This window comes from Carassius auratus, chromosome 10 (genome assembly GCF_003368295.1).
Source record: "Carassius auratus strain Wakin chromosome 10, ASM336829v1, whole genome shotgun sequence".
Taxonomy (NCBI): domain Eukaryota; kingdom Metazoa; phylum Chordata; class Actinopteri; order Cypriniformes; family Cyprinidae; genus Carassius; species Carassius auratus.
The window spans coordinates 13,984,752-14,008,553 of NC_039252.1; the positions used below are offsets into that span (position 1 = coordinate 13,984,752).

General features: G+C 38.2%; 1 protein-coding gene and 1 pseudogene across 1 annotated transcript; one reads left to right on the plus strand and one right to left on the minus strand.

Moving 5' to 3' along the window:
* Window positions 1–336: 336 nt before the first annotated feature.
* LOC113109948 (hormonally up-regulated neu tumor-associated kinase homolog A) lies at window positions 337–8,933 on the minus strand. The gene is made up of 9 exons (XM_026273851.1): window positions 8,344–8,933; window positions 5,979–6,271; window positions 5,731–5,786; window positions 5,261–5,396; window positions 5,044–5,171; window positions 3,744–3,870; window positions 3,483–3,651; window positions 3,243–3,396; window positions 337–2,351 (listed from the first exon to the last, which is right to left on the minus strand). Exons 1-9 carry the CDS (start codon window positions 8,584–8,586, stop codon window positions 1,564–1,566), a joined length of 2,094 nt encoding a protein of 697 aa, XP_026129636.1. The 5' UTR covers window positions 8,587–8,933; the 3' UTR covers window positions 337–1,563.
* A 3,710-nt stretch (window positions 8,934–12,643) lies between these two features.
* Window positions 12,644–22,425, plus strand: LOC113109483 (beta-1,3-glucosyltransferase-like; annotated as a pseudogene).
* Window positions 22,426–23,802: the final 1,377 nt, after the last annotated feature.

A 23,802-nucleotide genomic window follows, 5' to 3' on the forward strand; every position in this document is an offset into this window, starting at 1 on the left:
AATTTTGTTTTAATATACTTTGCAGCCTCTTTTGTCCTTCAGCTTTTATCAGCTTAGATGCACAGACTTATCAGGGCTTGAATCTACATGTCTGTGGGTCAACCCCCCCCCGTCTCTGTTTGGGGGCACGAGAGGGTGTATAATATGGGTGTTTGTGCATGTGAGGGTGCAGCTGACTGGATTATCTGACCGAGTCTTTCAGCTGTCACTCATTTAATGTTTATTGCTGGGTTCTCATGGGAAAAGCGTACAGTTACACTAACACCTGTTTCTCTGTAAACGACTTTGTGACAAAACATTTTATGTATGTATGAACAAAAGAAATACAAATCTGTATTTAGGTTTTGTGCATTTATTTGTGTCAATGAAGTAATACATGGCGGTTTAAAATAGAAATTCAGAAAAGAAAGAATATTTTTAAATATAAATATTTAAAATCTTTTTTACATCTTTAGAAAATCTTTTTTTTTTTTTACTTGGCAATAATCAAAACAATACAAAACTTACAAAAGACCTTCAAATTGCTCTTCAACGTAACAAAAGTACAAAGACGTGTCACCAAAAACTGACATCACATTTTCTTTTTTCTGGTGTGCATGCAAAAGCGTAGCTGTGATGAGAACGTTTTTTTTTTCACAGTTATACTCTTCGGTGCACGTGAAGACTGTGAAAGAGGTCTTCCTTGTAAATCTAATGTGTATTGACAGCATGAATCACCTTCAAACACATGGAATGAAAGACACTTCTGGGAGAGAAAACATCACCCTGGTAATAACCAGGTCAGCCATTAAATATATACACACTATTGCACAATCTATTATTTCACCCAACATTTACTTTGTAGGTAGAATGAATCTCAAACACTAAGAATTCAAATAACACTGTAAATCTTCCATTGCAGCCCAAAGGCTGAATGCAGATATTTAAGGCTATACAAAATGCCAGCAATCCCCTATAAAGGGGAAAAAACAATACAAAATGTCATCTTCCAATCAAATATTGACAGTTTCACTACAGGTTTAAAATTGAGGCAATTAGAAAAGTTCAGCATTGTTGACCTGAGTGTCATTACAATTTGAGGTTAAATACAATAAGAGCTTAAAAATCACTATTATTGTTTGATCAAATAAGCACGCTGTCAAAAACCCCTCCAACCATTCATTAACAGTCTTCGTAGTATTACTGTACATGAACACATTAGTACACACATTATTGTGGGCAGTGACAGCATTGTTTCACAGAACAATTGTGCGTTAAAGGTTGTTGCTAAGCTGCTACATGGCACTTGGACTAGATTCGTGTTGTATGTGCTGCTGCATGTGAACTTGATGTTCAGTGTCTACTATCCTAGGGCTAATTTTACACAGTGTTCAGAGCCTATATGTTCTCTGCAAGTTTTCACTCAAGCTATGTATATGACACATGCCAAATGACTCCCTGTGGGGGTTAGCAATACATCTGGTCTACGAGTGGGAAGCCCAACTGCTCAAACTGCAAGCGTTGTTGGTGAGATAACATGTTACTGCATACATCTGACTTTATATAATCTAAAAGTTCTTCTCCTCAGCACAGGGTTTTGAGGGCCCCTGTGGCACAGATCAGAGTTTGCATATGGTAGGGAGTTGGAGACTCCACTTCCACCACACGCTCTGGCTTGAACGACAGCTGAATCCTGAAGGGCGACACCTTTTTCTTTAAAATCTGCCCGATGCCCATGGAAGGGAACTTGATGCGGTGCTGAGGGCTGTCTGGTTTATCGCTACCCTTGTTGTTAGGCAGGCTACCGTTTGATTCTGAGGAGCTCAACCGCTCTGAAGCAGGAGGACTTTTCTTGGGTTGAGGTTTGATGATGTGAACAGGTGGGCTGTCGGGTTCATTGTTTCCCACGCTGCTAGGTGGGCTACCGCTGGACACCGTGTAGCTCATCCACTCTGAAGCTTTCTTGGGTTGAGGTTTGACGATGAGAGCAGGTATGCTTGGGATCGTGGCCTTCTTCAAGTACGAGCTATCGGGCTGGAAAGCAGACACATGTCGAGGTGGAGAGAGCTCTCCGTTGGTCAGCTTGTACCATGGTGATGGAGGACTGTCTTTGCTGGGTTCCTTGCTTGCGGAAGCCCAGGAATGAGCGCCGAGGGAGGAAGGTGGGCGAGCGGGGACTTTGACAGCTTTTGGGGAATCTTTGGATCTGTCTTTCTGGTCTGGTTGGGTCTCGGGTGTAGGATGGGTTGGGGTCGACTGTGGGGTTGGGTACAGGGGGTGGATCTCCATGTACTCCAGAGAGGATGAGGTGATGCAGCCATCACGTCCTGAGTAAACATCTTTAAAACCTCCAGTCACAGCTTTCAGAAGACCTGAAAATGAGAGAGGAAAGAGTTTGATTGAGAAGAGATCCAACTCGTGTGTTATTTGTACAAGCAATTACTAAACAGTGGCCTGATATATTTTAGATTCATATTTCCATTACTCTGTCATACAGAAAGTGAAAGTCTGCTGGGCTAGAGAATGTCTTTTGAGGTTTAGCACTTGATATTTTAAATAGCTGGTTGTTTTGAATGTTCTTGTCAATGAAAGAAAAATGAGGCAAAACAACATAGGATCCAATTGATTTTGAATGTAAGGACAGACAGACAAACAAACCGAGACATTTTTCAAAAAAAAAAAAAAAAAAAAAAGTAAATCTTACAGGTGAGGTGATGGTGAAGTATGTGATGGTGAGTAAACTTGAGTTTTTGTGGCTATCGATCTAAGAGAAAAAATTAAGTACAAGTTAATGAACTATGCCCTCTATTATATTGAGTTGAAGCATCTTTGAGGCTCTGAATCCTTCAGTATAGTCACATGGCTTGGCAACCAATCAAGTATGAGTGAGTGGAACAGGTTTTCAATACATGTCTTACATGTGACTGGTGAAGTCATGATTAATGTTTAAAGGTCATTCCACCAGGAGGGAACATTTAATTTAAAAAGTCTGTGGAAGTGATTTTGTGCTTCTTTGGGACGGCACAATAAAGCAACGTTCACTTGCAGAGGGCACATAAGTCTGAAGTAATGAATTTAGGTAAAGGGGTGCAGAGCCAGTGGTGGATTTGTAGGCAAACATTTTGTACATTTTGTAGTCTTGAATTTTGTTCAAGCAGTTATTTTTATGTAGAATTCATTCTCATTCTCAGACATGCACACAACTGATGTGAAAATAATTGTCTATGTTGTACTGTGTCTATAGCCTAGTTTCAGGCTCTCACCATTTCTCTGTTTCTTCTCCTTGGTGGGACCTTTGTTCACAGCGAGATATGCGGGTGTCTGCTTGGGTGGAATCGTAACCTTCTCAACGTGCTTCCTCCATTGAGTCTGGAACAGCTCACTCTTTTTCTCCTTCTCAATGTTGTACTGTTTCTCCTGTGAGAACCACACAATGTTAAACTCATGAGAATGAACTGAAATGCTTTAATGGCATGTGGATGTCATTATTTTCTCTAACTTACCCTGTACTCTTTTGAGAGTCTCTTCATCTTGTTGCTGAGGAGGAAGTACACCGTCAGCGTGTGGCAAGCTTTGTTAGTGAGCACAGCGCTCAGAACTTCACTGTGTTTGTAGCCCATTTTCTCTGTCATGTGGAGCAGAACTGTGTGGTTGATCTCCTTAATGTGGATCCTGATAGTTACAACAAAATATTTTAGGCCATAATAAGTCATAAAAGATCTAAGAGATGTGACTTTGACCTGCCAACATATTAGGTGACTAACCTATTTAAGTAAGGAACTCCAGTGTGAGGGTTTCCCAACTGCAGCCATGGGTCTGCCATCACTTGGTGGATGTTGGGTCTTTTGTCGGGGTCAGGCTCGAGAAGTTTCTTCAGCAGGCTGGTGGCAGCTGTAAACACAGACAGGAAGAGGTGAGGCCTTTGTGCTATCTTTCTATCTTTCTTTTTATTATTATATAATAAAGCTAATCTCGTTTCAACACTGCATCATCTTGTAGTTATATATCCAGTTACAGATTTAGTAGTGAATGAGCCATCTGTTAATAAGATCAATCATGTAAGTGTAATGCAATGGAAAAAAGAATGCAATTAATCATAATGTTTATCTTCTTCTTAAACAGATTTTATCTGGAATTGTGCTTGCATCATATCACTCAATAAAGAACAAAGATGAGATGACTCTTAGGCCATGACCACATGTACATGGGTATTTTTATAAACCAAGCGTTTCCTTCTTTCGTTAAAAACAAAACTAAAAAACTTGCATGTCCACATGAAAACGCAAACGCATGCTATGATCAGTATTTTCAATGGAAAGTAGCTAAACCCTGCTTGAAAAGTAGCTAAATGTCACTAAATGTCATTCATTAGCATACGGATGACATCATCATGTCGTATTTGCAGCAGTTTTTTCCACTAATCTGTGCTCATAAACCTCATAATCTGTTTTAATATATAAATATAAGCGCATGACAAGAATGATTGGTCAAATACATTTTTCAAATTTAATACAAAAGAGAAGCTGTAAAGTGATTGGTCCATGGCAACACAACATGCACGTGCACATATTGTCATCTGTTGTGCGTGTGTGGGCATCGCCTTAAGGTACATACTATGGAAACACCTTACTTCTGTGGAAGGTTAATAATTAAATCTGTAAAGAAATCTGAACAAAGCAAATCATTCCTTGTGGCTAAAACCAGTTTTTCTTGTGGTTGAAAAAATAAGGCCACCACTTATCTGGCACGTTTGCAATGTGTTTATGAGTTTATGAGCCTATGTGTTTATGAGTTTATGAGCCGACGGCACTGCACTGAGAATTTTAAGTATGACTTCTTGAGGATGTTTTAATTAAAAAATGGATCATACTGGACTAAAAAACATGTAGTTTTACAAAGAGTGTATTCATTTTTAACATTTGGAGCATGATGCCCATTAAAACCTAATTGGTAGGAGGACAAAACTTATTTTTAGCATGTAATAGTTGCTTCTTGTTGTTTCAATGGGACCTTTGTGGTCCTAAAGAACATTTGGGAAACTCAGAGATGTAGTTCTCTCAATACCTGAAGAGATGGATGGAGGTAGAGGGTTCATATCCTTGTCCACCATCCTCTGATGCAGTGCTTTCAGGCTAAATGGCTCCACGGTGAATGGTAGGGTACCAGCCAGCATAGCATACATGTTCACCCCTCTACATTGAAACACATACATAAAGTTAAATTCAGAAACATGTCCCAAATGCAAACTTGGAACACAGTGCTTCAAATTTCCTGAACTCACATTGACCAGACATCCACTTTGGGCCCATATTTCTTTCTTGAGAGAAGCTCAGGGGCGGCGTATGCTGGGCTGCCACACTGTGTGCTGAAGGGATCAGAGTATCCCAGAATGCCCGCACAGTTACTAAGTCCAAAATCTGTATGGGAAAACAGAGAAAGGGTATTTGCATTTACTTTCTCATAGAGGGACTGATGTTCCTACTAGAAGGGGTGCAAAAGGGTTTATGGCTGCCCAGCACTAACCCTAAATGCTAAATAAAAGCCATGTGTTTGTCAGCCGTCTCACAAAGAGGTGAGAGGTCATTTATTTTTAATGAGATACTGATTACTCAATCAGTCTTCACCACATGCTAAAGATGAACACTTCCATGTCACTTCACTTTTGTGTCATTAGGAGTCATTGAGACTTTGTGCTGTTCTTTAAGTAGCATTTAAAAACCCTGTGTAATTTAGATCTCGGACAATGCTTACCGATCAGCTTTATGTTGTCTTGTTCATCAAGGAGGAGATTTTCAATCTTTAAGTCTCTGTTGAAATTAAGACAGAAAATGTTATTTAAACAACCTTAATTTATCAAACCAGCCATCTGAACTTAAACAAAGACACAATATTATCTGGAGTATCAACCTATGGTTTCTGCATGATTTCACTTTTCTTTGTTTCTTTGGAAAGTCTTGCTTAAAGTTCCCTTTTGAATGACTTTACACTTCGTTTCTCACCTGTGAACTACTCCTGCCCTGTGCAGGTGCTCCACCGCCATGACTAGCTGGCGTACATATTTCTGGGCTTCTCTTTCTTCCAGCCTTTTCTTCTCATAAATATGGTTCATGAGGTTTCCACCAGGGCAGAGCTCCATGACGAGATAGTAGCTGTTGTCCGTCTCCAGGATGTCCAGCAGTTGGGTGATGTTGGGGTGCCGGATCATCTGCTGAATATGGCCTTCACGACGCAAGTTCTTTGTCACATATGAGTCCTTTTTGGCCTTCTTCTTATCAATCACTTTTACTGCCACCTGTGAAAAAAAAAAAGATTTTGTAAATATATAAAATACAATTTGAGTGTTTAGTGGATGTACAGAATTATTCTAACAGCCCTGAACAGGTGAAGCAAGCCAGACTAAGACAGACAGGACTCTTATTTGCCTGTCTCCTCACGTCTCAAGGTTTGAATGTTCAACCCTGAGATCCTGTAGAGGACTTGGTGGGGGAGGGATAAGGACAAATGACCGATGTGTAGCCATTGGAACACCTCCAGCTGAGGGAAAAATCTCCAAATGGCTTTTAATGCCACCCATTTGTCGACTAATGCTGTATAAACATTAAGCCAAACAGAGCCCCCCCACCCCCCCTTCTGTTATACATATATATTATATATTTATATTTATATAAAATAATTTGCATCATTTCAATGTTTTATTTTTGATAAAGGTGGGAGGAGAGGGTCTTTGTTCTTTATCAAACAGGATTTCTTTGTCCTGGATTGAAAGTCCCTCTGTATGCTGTAACAATAGCCTTGATAAAAGAGCCCCCCGAGCATGACCCGAGGAGGGTTCAAGAGGTGACCTGCCGTGCAACCACAAATCATTAGGTACGAAAAGAAACTGTTGAGCAAACTGCTCATACATGGCCAATTGAGAAGATAATTGGATCAATTACGTCAACGGTGGTGCATGTCAAAAGACGTACTGAGAAAAAAGGGCAGAATCCCCTCCCTAAACAATTCCCTAAAATACTAATCCGACATTTCTGGATCAAAGCACCCTGTTTTGCAAGCATTGTTGATGGGGGACATTTGTGGTCGATAGTTAAAGGGGGGTGGCGGGGGGACCCCAAAGCCTCAGACTAACATGTTGTTTTTCTCTCTGGCAGACAAAGGCGGCGAGGGTGAAAGTGGGTTGGATATGCTCACAACATACATGGGGGAAGCATGTGCTGTCGCCCACCGATCGTGAGCCCCGCCCCACCCCGTCTGTTTTTCTAGGTGATGTCAGAGAACGAGAGCGAGGCAGGAGACAAGAGGAGCACGAGGCAGCCTCGCTTCTCTTTGTGATTGCTAGCGTTTGCATCATCGCCCGGGACCGACCTCTTCTCCTTCCCACAGCAACAGTGAAACGAGGCAAGAAGGCTGAACAAATCCCTAATATGCTAAGAAGGTATTTCAGGTCATTCACTGGAAGTGCAATCTACTTTTGTTTTTCTACAATGAATACCAGCTCCACCCCATAGCATATCCTTCCAAGGAAGGCAGCAGCCAGTTACAACGAAAATCACACCCCACTCACAGAGAAAGCATCATGCAGCATAAACAAATAAATTAAAAACTATTAGTCATCATACGTATTTATCCATTCATTCTGAATGACTACACACTTTCTCTGGGGGAGTCTGAGATTAATAAAGACACCTGAATGCAAACAGGCTCAAGGATTGTCTCTGTTGCCTAATTTAATTTCCATGATGAGGAGCATGAGACCAGTGAGAAACAACTCAATCTGATAATCAGAGGGTGGTTTTTCTGACATTCTTTGCACCCAAACACAACATCTACTGACGAGTATTCAGCTTTTAACTTAACATTGACAGTAAACATTTGTTTTAGAATGAATCACTGAATAACATATTACAATGCATTAAAGGCATGGTCCCTTGCCTGCCATTGACACTGAGGGGAGGGGAGTCAGTTGACCAAAATTTCTATTTAACTTGCAGTTTTCATCTTCATACAATGTCAACAAATAGATTAACTAGCTGTAGTATAAATAACCAATAAAACAGCATTGATGTATAGGCTGGATTTTAAACAGTTTGGACTTAAGTAGTGTTATTTTTTTCAACTAACAATTTCTTATTCAGGCAATGGTATGGATAAATAGATAAACCAAATGCAACAGTCGTGATCTTGGATGGATTCAGAATAATGTATACTGACAGGATGATTTATGCTTTCGTCTTCGTTTGCTTATAGAATGAAATAAACACATTGTATATCTGTAGGCTATATTGAAGAAACACTATCAATATGGGAGTTTACAGTGTGATTTAGATACAAGTTAGCTAACACGCGTCAAACACTGGATCTTCTCACCTTCTCGCCGGTGATCGCGTGAAGCCCCTCTCGCACTTTGGCGAACGAGCCCTCTCCCAGCTTCCTCCCGATCAGATAATTCCCGACACTTTTCGTGTGGTAAAAGTTTCGGAGGATGTCAGCTTGAAGACCGCTGCTCAGAGACGAAGGAGGGGTGTTTTCTGTTCCTGCGGGAGCCAGTGGAGCTTTCACCCCCAAAATCCTCCCGCTGTCCGTCCCCATGTCTGTTCCTGCATCGGGCATCCCTGCGCCTGTTGAACAAAACCTGTTGTCCTTTGAACCTAATGTTACTGCTTACTATGAAGTCCTCTGTGAGAATGGGACATCTGAATCCCTGTCCCTAAAACTAAACCCTGACACACGCACCACCTGTTTGGCTCAGCTGGCTGTCAATACGCAAACTATAAGATTGTGATAGTTTTTAGTCGTCATGGGATACAGAATAAAGCCACTCTCGGTCCTAATCTAAATCAAATGACCAAAACGTCCTATTAACATGCGAACGTCTCCGTCTGATTAAGCCAAGTTCCCAGCACCTCACTGTATCTGAGTGAGAAGTAAGTGAGTATCTGCCTGCCGACTCTCTCACATTTGTTGTTTGTAGTTAGTTTCTCTGCATGGGGTGGGGGCGTTTCTTATTTGCTAGAAAATCCCATCTCAGTCGCCGGGCTGAAATCTGGTCCAATCAGTGATCGCACCGGAGCCAGAGGCTCCTCCCACCCCGGAGTTGTAAAATTAACCCCGCCCCCTCTCCCATGCTTACCTAGACAACAAAGAGCATGTTGCCGATGGGGTCAGATTCGCCGTGATACTTGATTTCTATCAGCTTTCCCCGGTGATGGTTTACGTAGACCGCTTTTGGCTGACCTATTGGTCGCGACTAAATTATCTATTGATTATTCATTGACACAGAGACGCTAATGCACACAAACACGTTTTATGCAGTGATGTCATGCCATATGTTTAAGTAATTTGCTAATGACATTTACCGCATTATATAGAATTACATTTTATTATTGTTATTATTTTCTAAACATTAAACTTTGTATTTTCCACATTATACATAAATTCATCCTCATCCTTTTTTATTTTATGATCCCCTTATTTTTTATTACCTCACCCTGTTTGTATTCCTCATTGTCTATTTCAATACTTCAAGCACTTTATATTCTTGGCAATAATATAACAAATATGTCAAATAATGTAAAATAACCCAAGTGTGCCTCAGACTGTTTTTTTTAATGTAATTGAGCATGTTGCCAATTAAAGATTTTCCATGAAACACCTTATCCTATGAAATAATAATAGAAAGACACCAATGTCATTTTAATTCTTTCAAATAAATTCCCTAAATTGCATGATATTAATCATACAGTATCTTATACACGTCTTTTTTTAAATGAGTGTCTTGGGTTTTATTCGTTCATCAGTTGTAGTCTCTCAGCGACGACTGTCCTGACATGATTAATAGACCGCCACAACAATGGAAGATTTTTTTTTTTTAATAAGACACACGATTGCGTCACCTCACCCCGGCTGGTAGCTTGTTTACATTACCATGCGGTCATGAGACGAGCGATGAAAGATGGTATGTAGGTCTATTGCGCCCTCTATCGGTAATATGATGTAAGACAAGTAGGGCAAATGCATCTATCTATCTATCTATCTATCTATCTATCTATCTATCTATCTATCTATCTATCTATCTATCTATCTATCTATCTATCTATCTATCTATCTATCTATCTATCTATCTATCTATCTATCTATCTATCCCCTGTAGCAAGGGAATTGTATTTGTTTAAAGGTACATGAGGTGAAAGACCAGACTAGAATCAGAATAGCCTGTTGTCCTTAGCAGCCTTTGTATGCTATCAGACCTCTGTTTTGGTTGCATTATGCATGAGCTGTTGCAATGAAATGTCAATAAATGGTAAGATCCTGGCCATCTCATTACCCGCTTTATTTAAATAAATATTTACCTGTAACTATGGATCATTATATCATGCCACCGCTGACCGTTAGAGGGCGCACATTACTAGTAGCTTCACGGCTTGATTCTGGTGTATTCGATTTCCATCCTTCTGCAGCCGCCTTGAGATTCTTAGCTCTCTGGACATACTGATGGACAGGTTCATATATTTCTGCTGCTCTCTGTCCTCGTTTGGGGAGTTGGTGACGTGCACATTCTCAGCATAATAATCATCGCTGGCCACTTTTATCTAGCTAAATGAGTTTGTTTCTGTCAAAACTTTAAAAAAACACACCTGTTGTTACAAATAATCTCAACTTCCACGGACGTAATTAAATTAAATATACGTGTGTAAAAAAGTGTAGCCTAGCTGTGTGTGTGTGTGTGTGTGTTTTAGAAATGTTATTTGTTTACAACTTACAACTAAATTTTATATTTTTCCCCTCTCTAATGCCTTCTTGCAAAGCTTTTAACGACAGAATCTCACAAGTAAGAAGAAACATAGTATTTATCCATACTATGCATATAATATATTAATCTAAATAAAGCTCCAAATAATTATCAGTATGGGGACTCGTGAGATTCACTTATTAGTTCAAACTCAAGGCAGAGCAGAGCCCTGACAGACACCTGATTTACAGCCCATTAAAAAAATAAAAACCTTTTAATGCACTAAAGTCATCTCAGTAAATAGCTGACAACACGTTGAAAGCATTTTCACATTAACTCTTTAACCTTTGAAAGCTTATTCTGTCTTCTTTGTTAAATGAGCATTTGCACTTTAGGCTTAGGCTACGTGGGTGGGTGTGTGTTTGCATGATTATATAATTTATGAGGACAGAAATTTGTTTAATTACATAGGTATAACACTGGTATATAAACATAAACATGATTCACGATTATTAATTATTTAAAGGGGTCATATGACTGGGAACTTTATTTTGTGTATTTGATATTTAAACCAATATGTCTATGCGGTTTAAAGTAAAAAAAAACAAAACAAAAAAAAACATTATTTCCCACATAATGTACATCTATGCTCCGCCTTTCTGAAATGTGTCAATTTTTACAGAGCTCATTGTTCTGAAAAGCAAGGTGAACACTGATTGGCCAGCTATCCAGTGTGTTGTGATTGGCCAAAGATCTCAAGCATGTGACGAAGATGTTATGCCCCTTACCATACCGTGATGCTGTGTGTCCTGAGGCAAAAACAATAAAAGCCATTATAAATGAGTCATTTGTTTATCCAGTGGGGACATAATTATTGATTATAATGACTTGTACTGTCTTTTTTTAAATGTAAAACCATGTCTACATTTGTGATTGGAAAAGTGCTAGTCTAAACTGATCAAAACTAGCGTTTGAATAGTCACTGGCAAAGTCTTTAAATATACAGACGTACTTACAGACTGTGAGTCAGAAGCACCAAACTGTACTTAGAAAGTTGGAATTGCCCCACTTTATAGAAACAGACACCGACATTGTAGGCTACTCTCCAAGGAAACAGTCCTCATCCTCCGTAAAATGCATTGCCTACATCTGAATATTTGGGTTGAGCTGTTCAGGAACAGAGTTGTAAATACAACTTAACCACTGATTTCTAGTTGTGTGCTCTTTTGGAAGGTCAAACAAAGTAGTTTCACATTCACAACAAAACACACAGCATCTCCACAACATGACAGCAGTGGCAAAAGCAATAATAAAAGTGACCCCTTTAATAATTAAAATAGCTGAGACCATACTAAATAATGTTTTATTAAAAATGTCAAAAGTTTTTTGTGAGGGGTATGTTTAGGGGTAGGGGGATATTATAGGGCAGGGCTAGTCAACTACATTCCTGAAGGGCCTGTGATCTTCATAGTTTACTTCCATCCCTTATCCAACACACCTGTTCATTATTTTTAAATAGTCCTGAATACTTTGATTAGCTTGATGAGTTACAACCAACAGGTGTGTGTGTGGCTGTGTACAGAATGCAGGTACATTATTAAGAGTTAAACTGAATGAAACATTTATGCTTCATATTGTCTCTCACAGAAACAAGTTAGAAGTGATCCACAAATATAAACCAATTTATTGCTGAGTGGCTTCTTCTTTCTGATCATTGAAGTGAAATAATCACTTTCTATAATCACATGCAATAAACAGAATTACATGTAATTATAGCAGGATGTAATTACCTGCATTTACACCTAAATAGATTCAAACATCTTCAGATTTAATGTTTTCTGTTATATAATTTGAAAGGTTACAAATCTTGTAATATCAAAGAGATTATCTGAGATCAAATTGAGGCATATGAAAAATGTATTGACTCTGCTAGGCGCTATGAAGTCAGTTTTGTCCTCCCTTTTATCGTCTTCTTTGGTAGAGGCGTGGGATGTGGTTTTTGTGATACGGAGCCTAAAAAACTCATATCACACCCACGGGGCTGAACAATGAAGAACATCGCTTCCCCATCAGGCTCAAACCTTAAAGCAGGTAGTTTTACATTGTACTCTATGTAAAAGTAAATCTGTAAAATGCAGTTTTGGGTTCATTTAGCAAACTTAAAAAGTTTTAAATGCTTTGGTAAAGATACTGTATGCTTATGTTCATTAATAATTATTTATATTGCAGTAAATTTAATGTTATTATTATTTGTTTTCATCAATATGGTAGATATACAATGCTAAATGATAATCTTGAATTTCAATTCCTTGATTTACCAAAAAAAAAAAAAAAAAAAAAAAAGGTGTATTGATCTTTAGCCACATAAAAGTCAGACTAAATTATGCCTGCTCAGATCCATCTCAGACTCCCATGTGTCAAAGTATAGCTGTAATTGCTGTGGAAATGAATTGATGTCACCAGTAAGTAGCAGTGAAAAGACACTTGTAGTAATCGCCACTTAATAAGCACTTCAGTGCCATCTTTGCAGTGTACAATATAATTAAAACCTTTATGTTTATGGCTTATGTTTATCAGATTCTTGATTTTCTGGCCACGTGATGGCACTGTTGTTTCAGTCCTAAAATAGTCCTCAATGGGATGAAAGTCTGTACAGTTTCCTTGTCATAGGCCCAAAATGTCAATGTTTTGTTCCTCGAGTCACTTAATTATCACGCTTGCTTTATGGCAAGGTTCTTCATCATGCTGGAAAAGGCATTGTTCATTACCAAACTGTTATTGGATGGTTGGGAGCAGTTGCTCTCTGAGGTTGTTTTTGCACAATTCTTTATTCATGGCTGTGTTCTTATGCAAAATTGTGACTGAGCTCACTCCCTTGGTGGAGAAGCAACCCCACACATGAATGGTTTCAGGATGCTTTGCTGTTGGCATGACACAGGACTGATGGAAGCGCTTAGATTTTCTTCTCCGGACAAGCTTTATTCCAGATGCCCCAAACTATCTCAATCAGCATGTCAGAGTGATCTCTAGCCTTGTCTCCATCAACACTCTCATCTGTGTTAATGAGAGAATCACTGACATGATGCCAGCTGCTCCTTTTGTGGAAAGGCTGTAATTTAGTGGAAATGTTTTTGGGATTAAGTTCATTTTCATGGTGAAGAGGGACTTTGAAATTAATTGCAATTCATCTGATCACTCTTTATAACATTCTGGAGTATATGCACATTTCAATTATAGAAACAGGCAGAAGACTTTGTGAAAATTAATATTTGTGTCATTCTCAAAACTTTTGGCCATGGCTGTAGTTAATTTGGAATAATCCTCAATGGGCTGGAAATGTTTGTTTACTTGAACAGCTTTAATTTGTTTAATTAATCATCGCAAAGTACGTGCTTGAAATATGGCATAATTGTTTAATGCAATAAGTTTCCCCCAAACCTGAAATGTAATAATCTACAACTTTAGTAGTAATTAATATTGAAATATTATAATGTATTAAGAATTAGAATTTACAGGAATACAATTACAGACAGATAGACAGACTTATATTGTAAAAACATATTTGCAAAAAGTGCTATTGCTACCAGAGCCTTAGGTAAGGATTTTGTTATGCCTTTTATTTTGCCAGGTGAGGTTGTTTCAGGTTGGTTTATCTTGACATTTTTTTTTCATCAAGATTTCTTTCGAGGATTGGAGCTGTTGACAGGAAGGTGCTAACACTTCAGTTTGCATCTCAGTGCTACAGCATGTGGAACATGTTTCCCAAACATCACCCTGTCTGAAATATCAGCCTTGCTCATTAACCACCATGTGCTGGGGCGAGAACCTATGATAACTAAAAGCCCTATGACTGGATGTGACTTGGCAGTAGAAACCACTTCTGGGAAGTGTTTCCCGTGTATAAATTCAAAAGGCCTGACTTCTTTCCTCATTGTTTTCTTTCTCTTCAGGTTCTGTCATAATCATCTTCAGGCTTTTGGCAGTATAACTGGCACTTTAGATGGGCAACAACACTACTTTTGTCACTCTTTAAAAAAATGCAGCTGTCTGGGAGCCTTCAAAGATCAGAATAAAAAAGATCACCATGTAACAATGACATTCAGGTGTCATTCATTAACTCAAATCCTCATGAAGTAGATTTCAGCATTAGAGATTTAAATTTAACTTAAACTTTTTAAGTGTTCTTCAGTATGTTTTGAAATATAGTCTCTTTCTTATGCTAAGGGTGATGTGTGCATTTTTTGCTGCACCTTAATAATGCAGAGACAGCTATAAGTAAGCCATCCGTAGGTTGAGTTGCATCAAAGAAGGAAAAAGGAGCTAAGACATTGCTCTGGAAACCTGTTTGCAAACAATGCTTCATTCACATGCTTAAAAAACTTTTGTTTTTACTGGTATTCATAATGGAACACTTTGCATTATTTGACAATTTTGCTGCAGATGCTCTCAGACAAGACACAATTCTAGAGAGTGAGAGGAGTGAATAGTGAGGTTGCACAATATGTTCTAATATGGAAGTGATTTTGCCATATTTTATGCAACAGATTAGTCATGGGCACATGCTCGCTCACTCAAACTACAATAATAATCCAGATTCATGTACATTTGAGTGAGCTGGGCAAATTTATAATTCCACAAATTATTCAGCATCAAATAACAATCATTACATCCACCACAAATCAGACCACAAAATAGAAAATTCACTCGTAGAGATTAATGGGAGACTATAAAAAATGTTTATTTTTTGTTACATAATTTATCAAAAAATTGTCAAAATGTTACAATGCAGGTAACACAAAAATTGAAGGGGTCACCACTACCATGCCCACGATCGAGGTAAAACACACACACACACACAAAAAACTTCTGGAAAGATCTGTACCTACTACCTATGTAGAAATGGCATATAAGCCATTGAGTACTGCTCTAGAGCCATCTAGGCTGTAGATAAAATTTCATGTTTTTTTATTTTTATTTTAAAAGCGTTTATTTTTAAATAGATTGAAACAATTTTGCATTAAATTGTGGCATATTGGCCATTTGATCAACATTATTTTAAATTAGGAATTCTAAACATTAGGACCAAATAAAAAGCAGTTTTTGTAAAATAATATAGATGTCAGGGTTTTGGTAAGGGAGGAACTCAGGTGCAGACAGGGATTCTCAAACAAAGGGTTTATTACAAAAAGGGGAAAACAAAACCCACGAGGGGGAAAACAACAGCTAGGGCAGGAACTAAACAACTTAACAGGGCAGGATTGATAAGACAAACAAACTCTTGACACTAACTACAAACACTCACGGTAATACAAGGACTTCAGAGGGTACAGCACAATCTCACACACGATCACATAAGTAGAACACATCTGAGAAACACAATGAACCGACGCAGGACAGAGCACACTAGGAGATCTAAATAGGGGGAACAATTAAGACACGACAGGTGTTACAGATAGGACAATCACGACACGACTAGGATAACAAGGGGGGCGGGGCAAGGGAACGAGACAACACAAGCACATGGCCCAAAGACAAGGCCATGCGCTTGTACACAAAACACGGGTCTGTCATGATCCTGCCTCAAGACTAGGAAAAATCAAGGACACGAGGGCAGAATCATGACAATAGATATATATATATATATATATATATATATATATATATATAATATTATATAAATTAAAATAATAAATCCTCCAAAAATGGCACAAATGTGAAGTAAAAACATTAATAAATGGAGTTAAATTACATTTGTTAAAAAAATATTTTGTTACAAAATTATAGTTTTTTTGCCTGGGGTCTGTGAGACCCCAAACAGCCCGAGTGTCCACCCCAAACGAACAGTGCGTAAGATTTGAACATTTAACCTAGATAAATGTGTGCTGTTAGGTGTATATTCAATTGTTTGTAAGAAAGGAAACATCAATAACAGAATCACTTACATTTTTATTCTTAATAACAGTGAAAACAACTTAAAATACGCCGTCGTTTTTGCTCTCAAATGTAAGAGTAATCAATCATTCAAAACTGAAAAGGGTCTAATTTTATTTGTGTGCACTCTCAATATCAACAAAACGGTGTGCTTTTGTAAAATAAAGAAAACAAAGGGTAAGGGAAGTCGTGGCCTAATGGTTAGAGAGTTGGACTCCCAATCGAAAGGTTGTGAGTTCGAGTCCTGGGCCGGCAGGAATTGTGGGTGGGGGGGAGTGCATGTACAGTTCTCTCTCCACCTTCAATACCACGACTTAGGTGCCCTTGAGCAAGGCCCCCAACTGCTCCCCATAAATGGCTGCCCACTGCTCCGGGTGTGTGTGTGTGTTCACTGCTCTGTGTGTGTGCACTTCGGATGGGTTAAATGCAGAGCACAAATTCTGAGTATGGGTCACCATGGCTGAATGTCATTTCACTTTCAGACTTGAGTCTTGAGTAGGAGCACTTCACAAAAGCGAGTTGAAACTCAGCATATACTTGCTTCACAGACATGTTGAATACATATATTTATAGAAATATTCAAATTACTACTTTAAAATAAAATAATTAAAATCAAAAACTAAAACTCCTTCATTATGTGATTTGTAAAGATTCATTTCTCAAGACATGTCCAGTGAGGAGATGGCGAGTCAGGATCGTCAATTTCATTTTCTGACAATTATTATTATTATTTTTTTTTTTTGCATATGGGCCCAAAGCTGACTTGCTATGCCACTGCTGACTACTAATTGGAATCTGCATTTATCAAGGCCTAGATGTGGATAGTTTACACCTTTTGGGGACAGATGGTAATTTGTATGAAAAACTCTAGCCCTCTACAATAAGCAAAATATCTCTAAACTCTTAGGATCTGCATTACCTTTTAGTCTACTACTTGTATTGAGACCATTGCACCTGTACCAGAGACAATTCAATGATACCAAACATGACTGTGAATATCACTTGCATTCATGTCAAATGTTATATTTAGCTGTTTATCATTCAGACTGAGCCGAGTGAAGGGAAGGATAGGTGAGGGGAAGGAAGTGGATGAAAATTAACAATGTATAAGTGAGAAAGGAGTTTCCCCGCATCTTCTTTCATTGAGATGTGGGAACAGATGTCTGAATGTTAATACACTGTTTTATTGTTCGTATCTCAGAAGATCAAAGGGTCTCAGGTTCTTCAAGTCTTACAGGGCTATAATTTTTGAAATTCTTTTGGAATGCATAAATTACAGTACACACATCATCTTTACTCATCTCAACTCCCAAATGCTGAATTTTTGATCTTCCATCTGTTTAATTTTCCAGCACATTCTGAATAACCTCCAACTCTCTGCTATCACATTCATCATTGAAATGTTTTGGTGTTCCAAGTACATTTGGTACATACAGGTACACTCTAGCGTCCAGTTACTCCTACCTCTTCTCATTTAAAATGGGCATTCCTTGACCTTTCTCCATGAAGTTCAAACAAGTGTAGTAGAGCCATAATCCCTAAACTTCTGAATTGCTAGTAGTTACTTTTGATGTCATTTGGAGTTGTTAATGTTTACTTAAAAAATATTTTATATAAGACTTAATATAATGTCTTATGTCTCCTGTTATAGAATGCATTGAGTTATGAATAAGACTGAGCAAAAACCCTTTAAATGGGTGTCGTTCGTTTGAGATGTTACCAGATTCTGTGCTGTATAGCAGAGTTTACCAGATGTTGTGCTCATTCACACAAGTTGTCAGGCTATGATGGGAAGTGCAGCATTCTTCTGGCACTGCCACGGTAAAACTCAAAAATATGCACCACAAAGAATGTACTCCACCTTTCGACGTGTCGGAATTATGAGTGTTGATTCAAGAAGTTGTCTTAAACACATTTTATGCATCTGTTTTTATTGAAACATCTTCATGGTTTGTGTTTTTGGAAGAAGAGACCAGCCTGAACTTATACAACCTTCTGCAGGTGCTAAGCAAATTCAAGACATGAAAGGTGAGCTGCAGACTTTTCAGTCTTTCACCTGTTGTTACTGCAAAAGTTATATCAAGATTTCATGGCTTGTTTACTGTGGCTCTCTTATAGCAACAATCGTTGTATTTGAATCAGGAAAGCAAAGAGAGCATGTCACTGATTAAGTTGACTGACTGATCATAAATGATGTCACTGAGACTGGGTGTGCAAAACTTTCTTGACCAAATGTACTTTTCTCTCTGTGGACACGCAACATTTAAACTTCTCTCTCACTTAATTTTCAGACATCCCATCAAATGAAGCTGTGAGGAAGCCCTTAGGGGCCTATCCTCTCATAAATTGTTTCTTAATTCTATGAAATGTTTTTTCCTTAAGAGACCCAAACATAATGTTAGTAAAATTATGGGAGGGAATTACAGATTTGGGTCTTACGTGCAACTGCTTGGATCTTGCACACAAATTAAGCAGGATTGGCTGTTCTTTCCTCCCTCTTTAAGAATTCCTTTGACTTTCATCGCCACTGAACTGAAAACAAACTTTTATGCCACAACATCTTGGATATTGCTATATAGGCCTTCTCCTGAACTAACAATCCCTGGAGAACAAGTAGATAGGTCAACACAAAACATAAAAACTCCTGCGGACTTGAAACAGCACTTTGCAAATGCATCCAAAGCCTGCTGTTTCTTACCCCAGTGTCTTTTCTCCATAGGAGTGGTTTCTGGGCAGACCCCTCCATGATGATGAAGCAACAATTATCCACCACTATGCTTTCTCAGAGGACCCCTACAGCTTCACTTATCCTGACTTCATTGCTGGCTGGGCCCTCAGTTGCCCCGTGGCTAAGCGGTCAGATTTCATCTCTGTGCTTCTTGCGTACCTCTGCTGCAGACTGTTGCTTTGCACTTTTAATACAGATATCATTTGATCTGGTATCTCAGAACTGCAGAACGTGTGAATTATGAGCCGCCCAAATCAGATTTCACAACTGACCTTCAACGTGACGTGAGAAAGATCGGAAGATATTTAAGTGTACTGTACAAATGCCCTAGAGATATCTGTTGGTTTGGCAAATATTCATTATCTTGCGGTGGAAGTGCTTGGTGTTTTACAATAAATATGAATATTTGTAACGGAAATTGCTCTAATGCACCTGCCACAAAGCATCTTTAAAAAAATGAAGTTTTCCAAAATAACCCAGACACAGAGTCTTTACCTCTTTCCAGATGTATCGTCTTATCTCTTCTGAGCTAATATAATACACTTTCTCTATAGTCTCCCGTGGTGTCACATCTCAATTCAAAGTGTCTGGCATCTCCTGTTGAAATAATGCGTCCATCTGCCTACGGGAATATCTGTGTATTTATTAATCCTCATTGATTTCACACAGGAGCTGTCATCATTAAAGGGTTTAGACATTGAAAGACGGTCTCCCTCCTTTTCTCTTGCCATGACTCCTCTTCCTCACTGATAAAAATGAGACTGTATGTTCCGGCGAGAACTCTCAGTGCTACTTTTGTGATTTCTATTGATGCAGTACTCTTAAGAGTCTGCTCAAAACGCTCTGGTCTCACCGACTGGCATCTGTCTTGTTCTTAAAGGTATAGTTCTCCCAAAACGAAAATCCTGTTGTCGTTTACTTACTGGTCAAGTCCTTCCAAATCCGTCCGATTCTTCTCTTCCATAGACCACAAAAAGATGATGTTTAGCAGAACGTTCATGCTGCTCTTTTCCAATCGATGGAAGTAAATAGTGACCAGAAGCTCACAAGTTACATAAAGCCACTATAAAACAATACATAAGTTCCTTAATTAATTATTCCTTGCAAATCTGTTATTTAAATTCATATTACTGTGACTCTTCATTTTAGGGTGAACTATTTGCAAGATATTCTCTCTTTCCTTGATTTCTGAAGTGCTTGGTTCTTTGTTTTATTTGAACTTTGTTTCTTAAGTGCAACATTTAATAGTCATTGATTCCTAGAAGAAGTCATGCTTTGCTTCTTTTAGTGATGTTTCAGATTTCCCTCTACATTTGGGAGGAAGGGAGAGGTCCTGCTTTGACTGCGGTGAACGAGTTTTGCTCAGAGCTACACAGCTTGTCCTCTACAGGAGATTGTGCTACGTCCATCAACACCTTGTCTGCATGTGTAAGTACTAGAAATGCTAACCGACCTCACCAATTGTTCAGAGAGATTTATGCAAGCTCTCAGCCATGTAAATGAATGAAACTATGACAAATCGTTCTGTTCAGAAGAGACTGCCAAGAGAAAGTCAAGGCGTATTAATATCTCACAGTCACTAATGCCCTAATAAATGACAATCTTCAAATGTGAACGCCAAATTCCTGCTTGTGGCTTTTTCACACATGCTGTTCTTGTGATAATCAAAGGCATATAAGTTCAGATTCCTCGAAATAAGCCACCTTATACTTAGTGTCCCCTCAAAGCTGACACACAGACATTCTGTAATAACTTAATGGTCCTAAGTCCTGTACTAGATCTTAAAGTTGGAACAAGAGGTACTTTGGTTTTGACCCAAATACTGTAACTCCCAGAGTGGTAGCAGACAGCTAACTGCTTTAAATATCTGTTATGTTCTTCATAGGGAAACCCTGACATCTTTGTTGCTGGTAAAACATGTCAAAGATTTCATGGAGATAGACGTGGGTGTAGTCAGCCTGTTCTCCAGAAATAGATAAAAACAGTGATTTGATCGTAACTAACCAATCTTTAAAGGTGAAGTCAGGGCTTTTTAGATAACAAACTTATAATGACCAGAAGTTTATTATTTATTCATTTTGTTTAATGTTAATTTTTGCATCTAACAATATATTCTAATACGAGTAATAATAGTAATAAAACTGTAATTGTTAATGTTACCATGAGATATAGCATTTAGTTTGCATTATTAACTATGTTGAACCGTAAAATAAATGATTTTTTATTGATAATATTTTTCATTGAGTTGATGGTTATTATGCATAAATTACACACTTCACCTCTGCGTTTTCATTGGCATGAAATCTTTGCTTCTTATAAATATCGATAACTGCATGTTTTATTTATCGTAGCTTGTAATTAGTTTAGATTTATGAGGGGTTGGATCCTTTAGTCTTGGTTTAAAAAGTAAAGCCTGCAAATCAGCAAAAGAGCCCACTGAGACATGCTTTACAGATAGAAAATAATAAAAGGGAATAATTACAGCCGTCAGTCGCGTCGTCCCTCGGCCCACACGTGATGTTTGTAAGTGACAATGAATTGATTTTGTTGATTGTTGCCACACAGAGTTTTTCTTTTCAGAAACATTGTACTCACAAGGACAACTCTCTCCCCATTCCCCTTCTTTGGTCTCTCTATACTGTATAATAGGACAGGAATAAATGCTGTTTTATATTCGAGGAGAGATTCCATTTTGCCGCTGGTCAGCCGTAATTGCACCGATTTGCATGATTATGTTCAGAGTTTGATTTTATCAAACTTTCCAGGCAGCATTTAATGCTACAACATTTTGTGTGTGGCTACAAAGATCATACTATCTGTGTTGGTAAAACATCTGCAAATTCACAGCAGGATATATTTTTCGTGAAGTTAACTTCATATGATTTATTGATTTTTATCTATATTTCTTTTTGCCCTTTCAGATGGATGTTATAATCTCAAATGTAATGGTTTCTTAAACTATATGCTCAAATGTATCTTCATAGTTCCTTTAGTTAAACAAACTTATTTTTGTTGTTTTCTTTGTATGGATGGATTCCTCGGGTTGTGGAAAGATTTGTAGGCAGTCGTAAAACTACAAGGTGCCTCTCAGTAACAGAATTGAATGCTGGTATTTTTATTATCAGTTGTTTACTGGTTTGATGTTTTAAGAGCATTGCAACTGACAAGTTTAGGACAATGCTACACAGAGGAGTAAACAAGAGACCTTTATAGAGGTCACTTCTTAAAAGGATTACGTTTAAATGAAGTATTTAAAATAGTTCTAATCTCTTTAAATGGAAAAAAATGTGATGTAAACAGGGTTGATGGATAACATTGGTATACATGTTCAAGTTCTCAAGTCTTTTTTTTTTATTAATCTGTCAACTAAAAATGTATTGCTTTTATTTGAATATATTGTGTTTTCATCCAAATGTGCATATCTGCCCAAATAGCAATGAGGACTGGACAGGCCAAAAAGGTGGATGGGTAGAAAAGGACAATAAATAAATAAAGTTACTGGATTTATGTTGACATGTTCATGTCCTTATCAAGCACATAGTAAAGAACTAGCAACTAACACCTTCACATTTGAAGGCTGCATACATCATTAGAGCAGTCTTATTTAAGAAAAGTAACTGTTAAATTGCAAAATAAGAAATAATATTTTTGTTAAACCTCACCAGGAGTCATTTTTATTATGGTTACTTTTCTTAAATAAGACATCCTTGATTACCTATGCAGGAGGATGCAGTCTCTGAAATGAGATGCAGGTACAATTAAAACAACTACGAATCCTTTAGCAACCTTCTACCTCACCCAGTACACTCTATAATCCAAACAACAGCATGCTAAAAACCACTCAAATCCACTTTGCAACTGCAGAATTGCTCCATGGCAACCACTTAACCTTATATTTAAAGCAACTTAAGCAAACATCACTTAAGAAAATGTTATTGAGAAGATGTTGGTTTAAGAGTGGTAATATATAGTTTTGTACTCATATGTTTAGCATTGCAATCTTTGTGACCTAACAGTATGCTGCTTACTAAATGTTCTAAATAGTTTTCTGTTTACTTGAAGCAGTGTTATTTGCAGACGGTGGCTTCCCATTACAATGTAGGTACTTTGTGAAAAAAAAAAAAAACAATGGTGTGTGACTGTCACACAGGTGACACTTTAGACCTTGATACATTGTTAGATCCTGAATTGTGATAATATTCAGTATCTGAATTGTCTGTGTGAACCAAACAATGCCCCAACTGTTTCATTCTTTGTATATTCTTACAGGATGGTGTTCAGTAGAGTAGCAGTGCAGAATATTTTGGCAGGTGGCTGTAGTTGCCGCAGTTTGGATGCCCCTGATGAGATGGTGATAGGGATGTGTCTGACCATACTGGGACTCCCGGTCACACACAGCCCACTTTTCCATCAGATAGCATACACACCCACACACTGT

Excerpts from the sequence above, each read along its gene's own strand:
- LOC113109948 (XM_026273851.1), bottom strand. The coding sequence starts at position 8,586 with ATGCCCGATGCAGGAACAGACATGGGGACGGACAGCGGGAGGATTTTG. Across the intron at positions 5,787-5,978 it reads AGGGCAGGAGTAGTTCACAG|AGACTTAAAGATTGAAAATC; the intron begins GTGAGAAACGAA and ends TAATTTCAACAG. Across the intron at positions 3,397-3,482 it reads GACTCTCAAAAGAGTACAGG|GAGAAACAGTACAACATTGA; the intron begins GTAAGTTAGAGA and ends TGGTTCTCACAG.